Source organism: Trichoplusia ni, unplaced genomic scaffold, assembly GCF_003590095.1.
Source record: "Trichoplusia ni isolate ovarian cell line Hi5 unplaced genomic scaffold, tn1 tig00003474, whole genome shotgun sequence".
NCBI classification, from domain to species: domain Eukaryota; kingdom Metazoa; phylum Arthropoda; class Insecta; order Lepidoptera; family Noctuidae; genus Trichoplusia; species Trichoplusia ni.
Window position 1 is genome coordinate 25,069 of NW_020800402.1, and position 6,000 is coordinate 31,068.

Consider the following 6,000-nt stretch of genomic DNA (forward strand, 5'->3'; position numbering starts at 1 on the left):
TTTGTTTGTTTGAACGCGCTAATCTCAGGAACTACTGGTCCAAATTGAAAAATTCTTTCTGTGTTGAATAGACCATTTATCGAGGAAGGCTTTAGGCTATAAACCATCACGCTGCGACTAATAGGAGCGAAGATACAATGAAAAAATGTGAAAAAAACAAGGCAGGTATAAATCATAACTTATATCTTCTACCCACGGGGACGAAGTCGCGGGCAACAGCTAGTGTTAGGATATGCAACAAGTACAAATAGGAAAAATAGATCATCGATCAAATGCCGTATCAACAGTTGCGTTTCGACTTTGGCATTTAATTTATTATCTACTTAATGTTGTTGTGGCAACTAAAATACATCATCAGTGAAAATATTAACTGTAAACCTTCTCCCGTTCATGACATACAGCCTATTTTAAGACTGACGAATATTTAGACAGCGTAACCTTACTTTTAACTCACAGCTTAAGGCCAACTTAAGCATATTTTAGTTAACCCTGAAAACATACAAAAAATCTATACTCTATACTAATATATAAAGCTGAAGAGTTTGTTTGTTTGTTTGTTTGAACGCGCTAATCTCAGGAACTACTGGTCCAAATTGAAAAAATCTTTTTGTGTTGAATAGACCTAGACCATTCATTGAGGAAAGCTTTAGGCTATAAACCGTCACGCTGCGACTAATAGGAGCGAAGATACAATGGAAAATGTAAAAAAAACAGGGCAGGTATAAATCATAACTTATATCTTCTACCCACGGGGACGAAGTCGCGGGCAACAGCTAGTATCATGATAATTATTTTTGTAAGTAGTTAACTTATAAAAAATCTCATCTAGCAATTCTATCTAGCCATGAATTTCTAAATCTTATTTTTAAATGTGAGTCGCGGAATCAAATCCGCTCAGTCCTTGCCGTAATAATCGAACAGATATTTAACCTCAAAATATGTTATACGACCTTCATAGTAAAAAGGAAAGTAATATTTTTTAAATCCGGTTCTTTACATAGGCCAGTGAAAAGCCATAAACGAAATAGATCTCGTTACGATATCAAAAATTAAATTAGTTCGCTTGACGATCGCCACAACTACGCCAGAAATAATAAAATAGTTTCATATTCATTAAAATAAATTAATAAATATTTATACTAAATGTCTTTTAAGACTATTATTAATAGATAAAAAAGACAAACTATAGTAGGTTATTTTAAGTAAATATGATCATTTTTAGAATTGTTATTCGTCTACCTAATTAGGTACATTTATAAAATGTTTAGTCACACTGTGGACCCCGAAAATGAAAATAGTAATTCCGTGTTTTCCGCCCCTTACTGAATTTTCAATTATTGGATAGGAAAAATAGTTACAATAATACGAATGGTGCCAATTTCATCCAATTTCCATTCACACGTCACTGATTCTAAATAGCAGAATTGGAGCCCTGAAATCAAACACAAAATCGTTACCTACTTATATAATTCTTATTTTTAAGTAGGTACCTATAATTTAATTATTTATTGTTTCGGCAAGGATAACTATGAAATTCATGTTTTAAGTTAAAATCATTAGACCTTATAGCAAAATACATTTCTGATGTTAGATATTGTGATTGGAGTTTATGGCCATATATTCTTACAAAATGTGGCCCATTTGATATATAATATAATAGTTAGATAAACTGGCAACGCTAAATACACTTTTATAATAAATATTATGTATTTACAATTCCATTTTGCCAAAAGAGTAGGTTTAAATAATAATAATCATAGAAATAATTAAATAAAAATGTAATGCAGGCAGAATGCAATAAAAAGTATGAACGTAAAATCATCACAAGCTACCAAAGAGTTTTCTATCAAAATAGAAAATTCAAAGACCAAAAAAGAACGTACAGCCACAAAAAGAATTCAAAAAAGAATATGGAAAAAAAATCGAACGCAAATGTATCAGTCACAGCTTTTGTTCTGACGCGACAAGCTAGGTCACGCTCCTACCATGGCCCAAATTTTCAAGTAATATAATAAACCACAAATAGAAAAATTATCAAGTAATCATCCGACAATAGTAGCCACAAAATTTATTGTATAAAAAATCGAAAAAACTCGTGAAACATGGCCTTAGTTTTGAGGAAGGCGGTTTTACCGAAAAACGTATCGTTGCTGAAATGCTTCAAAGGGCGACCTCTCGCAACTGCGGCCAATAAAAAGAACACCGCTGCAATATGTAAGTATAAATGATTTAATTAAACCCTAGTAATTAAATCAGTGTAGCTGCATGTAATGGAACGGAGCGTAATTCTGAACTCGGTTTAGATTGATCATGGCGCATTTCTAGCCTCGATTTCGAGCGAAAATAAAAATAGATTTCATTCGTTGGTATTTAGAATCATTGTAATTAAATGGGACCATTTGCATGTTGCTTGCTTTTTGCCTATGCATAAAGGCTTTCAAACTATATTCAAAGTTTCAATGAAACGTTATTTTTAAAATTTTCAAGTTCTAGAACAATAAAATTATCATTATGCCGCATTGCAAATGTTTTCACTGTAGAAAAATATTCAAAATAAGCAGGTAAGTGGTAGCATAGTGTATTTAGCAAAACGCGAAACGGGCAATAAGCGACGTAGAGGAAAATTTCAAAAAATATTTTTTTTCGTAAAAAAAGACAATCGCGCGTCAACTGTCAGTTCAACGTTTGTCAGTTGTCAGTGTTGCACGTTCGGGAGTTGCGATTCTTATGACTTGAGCGACTAACCCGCCGCTGGTGGGGTTCTGTTATTTTGGAGAACGGTGGTCGCCGTCGCAGGACTCCAGGCTTATAATACTCGGCGAGGACTCCCTTCGTTCTTCCGAATAGCATGAGCCACCAACCAGCGGCTGTCTCGCCTAGTATTATACGCATGGATGTCCTTTGCAGTGCCCCGCGGCGAGAGGCCGGCGTTCGTTCCGTATCTCCACGGCCGCACCAAGCTTCTGTGTTGCGGTGATCAGCGCGGCCCGTGGCGGTCTTTTGCGGACAGAAAGGATGACCAGAAGAAGGAACCCTGTCCCTGTTGCGGCAGTCCGAACTGTCCCTCTCCCGGACCTCCGTGCCCATGCGGGCCTTGTCCACCTTGCGGCCCGTGCGGGCCATGCGGCCCCTGTGGACCTTGCGGCCCCTGTGGACCCTGCGGCCCTTGCGGACCTTGCGGCCCTTGTGGCCCCTGCGGCCCTTGTCGCTGCCCATGCCCCTGTGGCCCTTGCGGCCCTTGCGGCCCCTGTCGCTGCCCCTGCCCGTGTGGCCCCTGCGGTCCCTGCCCATGTGGTCCTTGTGGACCTTGCGGCCCCTGCGGACCTTGTGGACCCTGTGGGCCTTGTGGGCCGTGTGGACCCTGCGGGCCGTGCGGCCCTTGTGGACCATGCCCATGCCCGTGCCCATGTCCTTGTCCCTGCCCTTGCCCAAAACCTAAGAAGTGCGAAGCCGGCGCGTGTCCCCAGTGCTCTGGGAAGCAGGCGGCGACCGCCAAAATGAGCGAGTGCAAGCTGGGACAAGACGAAAAGAAGATACCGACTCGCATGGCGGCGGGAGTCGCGAGCAAGCAGTCGCCGTGCTAACTATTGATAACTATTTCGGATCATGCCATTTTAATGAATAAGCACTTTGTACCAAACATATTTGACCTTTTATATGTACGTATATATTTGTTAACAATAAATGCTATCTATAAGACATCCCGTGGTTTGATTTGGCTCTACTCGCACGGAGTACTGCGGCGCCGCCGGCTGGGCGCGGGTAGTCTTTGCGAGTAGCTGTATTGTTTGATTTCACGTCGAGCGTCAGAACTATCTCGGATCTTTAATGAAGGTGAATAGCATAAAATACCTTTGCAGCCGCGGCGGTCCCGTACCGAAGCTTGAGGGATAATGCCAGGATGCTGCGCACCGGGACCGTGAAGATCACAAAGGCCAATCAGCTGCCGCCGCTGCCGGCAGGTCGCTGCCAGAGCAAGACAAGTTTATCGTTGCGATACTGCGTGTCGTGCCCCAACATCGTGCCCGCCTCTAGGATGAAACACAGCGCGCCGTCGCGACACCTTAGCCCCGGGCCCCGCTCCCTGTGCCACATGCTGACGGCGCCCCTTTCGGGCGTGGCTCCGGGTCCGCCGCAGCTGCTGCACACTCTCGCCACGCGCGGCTACGCCAAGGCGTGCCCCTGCGGCTGCCCTTGCCCATTCCCCTGCGGCCCATGCGGCTGCGCGGCCGGCTGCGGCTGCCTGCCCCCGCCCTGCAACCAGCCGCCCAAGTGCATCCAATACATGACGGGCTACTACTACTACCCGTACGGCTTCTGGTTCTGCGGGCCCTACCATGTCACCGGCACGTGCTGCCCGGTGGGCCCATGTGGGCCCTGCCCCCCACCTGCCGGGGGCCCATGCCCGCCACCGTGTCCGCCCCCATGTCCGCCTCCTTCTTGTCCTTGCCCTAAGTGCTGCGCCTGCTTTAGCCCGGTGGCGGCGGCGGTTGTGGGCAGCCCGCAAAAGGCTTCCCCGCCGTACCCTGCGCCGAGTAACATCCCGCGCCAGCCCTCTAAGCCCATTACGCCGTCCAGCGACCTCAAGTACCCGCTTCCGGCGCAGCAGGAGAACGTCCAGTGCACGACATCGCGCTCCGGCATCTCGAAATTCTTTCCCTTCAACAACGCCGTGGACCGCCCGATCGGCCCCCTCCCTCACAACACGGTCGTGATGGACCCCTTCGGGCCCTTTGGCACCAAGACCTTCCCTGAAAAAAAACCCGTCTACTGTACCCCCTGCGTCAAGCAGGGCAAGACCAACTACAGTACCAGGCCCCGCCAGCCTTTCTCTTACAACACTATCAAGCCCAGGAAGTCTATTCCCAACTCGCTCTCGAAAGCTTACTCCGAACACAGCGAAAAGAGAAGTGAGAGCAGGAGTCCCATCCACCACAAGCGCACTAAAAAGTTGACGTACGATATCTGCCCACTGTTGGACCATCCTCGAAATTTAATGACTCAGGAGCAGCGCGACAGGCCCCGCGTGGACCCCGGCGCGTTCTGCTACTCCAACATCCCGAACTACCGCAATCCTTACCCCCAGCGGCGCAGTGACGACCCCACCTTCTAGGCCTGACCATGCCCGCACCAGCCCCACACGCCCCCCTCCGTACAGCACGTCGGGAGATATCTCTCCCAGAACAAAAGCTGCTGATCTCTAAGCATACAATACATCTATGAAATGAAATGAAATAACAGAATTGTACAAATCCATACAATAAACAGTTCCTTTCCTTTCCGCCGGCGTTTCATTTGCGAGAATACCCTCTAGAGAGCAAGCATGCTAGGATTGTGATTACAGTAAGACTCATCCTTTCAGCGAATCTCACGACGAAGAAGGGTGCGATGGAGCAACTAAATATGATTCGGGATATCCCAGTGGCGACGATAAAGGAACTGTCCGCGACCACCGCCAAGGACGCGGGCGCGGCGGCCGGCGTGTTGTACCGCAGCGCGTCGTGCCCGCCGAGCCTGCGGGCCTGCGGCGCGCCCGAGTCCATCCCGCGCCAGTACGTGCCGCGCAGCCAGTCCTCCGTGTTCCGCAGCGAGGAGATGCGCCTGCACGAGCGAAACCCCTCTTACTTCCGCACGCCGCCGCCGCCCGCCGCTCCCTACTTCGCGCCGCCCACCAGCGAGCCCGCCGCGCGGCCCGCCGACTGCGCGCTGGCCGCCGTCTCGCAGGCCGCGCAGCAGCTGTGCAACGTGTGCGGCTGCCCCGCACCCTGCAGCTGCCCGCCCTGCAGCCCCTGCAGCCCCTGCGGCTGCTGCCTGCCGCCGCCTTGCAACCAGCCGCCCAAGTGCATCCAGTACATGACGGGCTACTACTACTACCCATACGGCTTCTGGTTCTGCGGGCCCTACCACATCACGGGCACGTGCACCCCCGGCGGGCCCGTGGCGCCGGGAGGGCCGTGCGGGCCCTGCCCCCCCAGCCCAGGCGGGCCCTGCGGCCCTTGC

General features: G+C 48.9%; 1 protein-coding gene across 1 annotated transcript; it reads left to right on the plus strand.

The window, feature by feature from the left end:
- Window positions 1-1,862: 1,862 nt before the first annotated feature.
- LOC113507922 (leucine-rich repeat extensin-like protein 1) lies at window positions 1,863-5,281 on the plus strand. The gene is made up of 2 exons (XM_026890872.1): window positions 1,863-2,214; window positions 3,861-5,281. Exons 1-2 carry the CDS (start codon window positions 2,103-2,105, stop codon window positions 5,111-5,113), a joined length of 1,365 nt encoding a protein of 454 aa, XP_026746673.1. The 5' UTR covers window positions 1,863-2,102; the 3' UTR covers window positions 5,114-5,281.
- The last annotated feature ends 719 nt before the right edge of the window (window positions 5,282-6,000 follow it).

Excerpts from the sequence above, each read along its gene's own strand:
- LOC113507922 (XM_026890872.1), top strand. The coding sequence starts at position 2,103 with ATGGCCTTAGTTTTGAGGAAGGCGGTTTTACCGAAAAACGTATCGTTG. Across the intron at positions 2,215-3,860 it reads AAAGAACACCGCTGCAATAT|CCGCGGCGGTCCCGTACCGA; the intron begins GTAAGTATAAAT and ends ATACCTTTGCAG.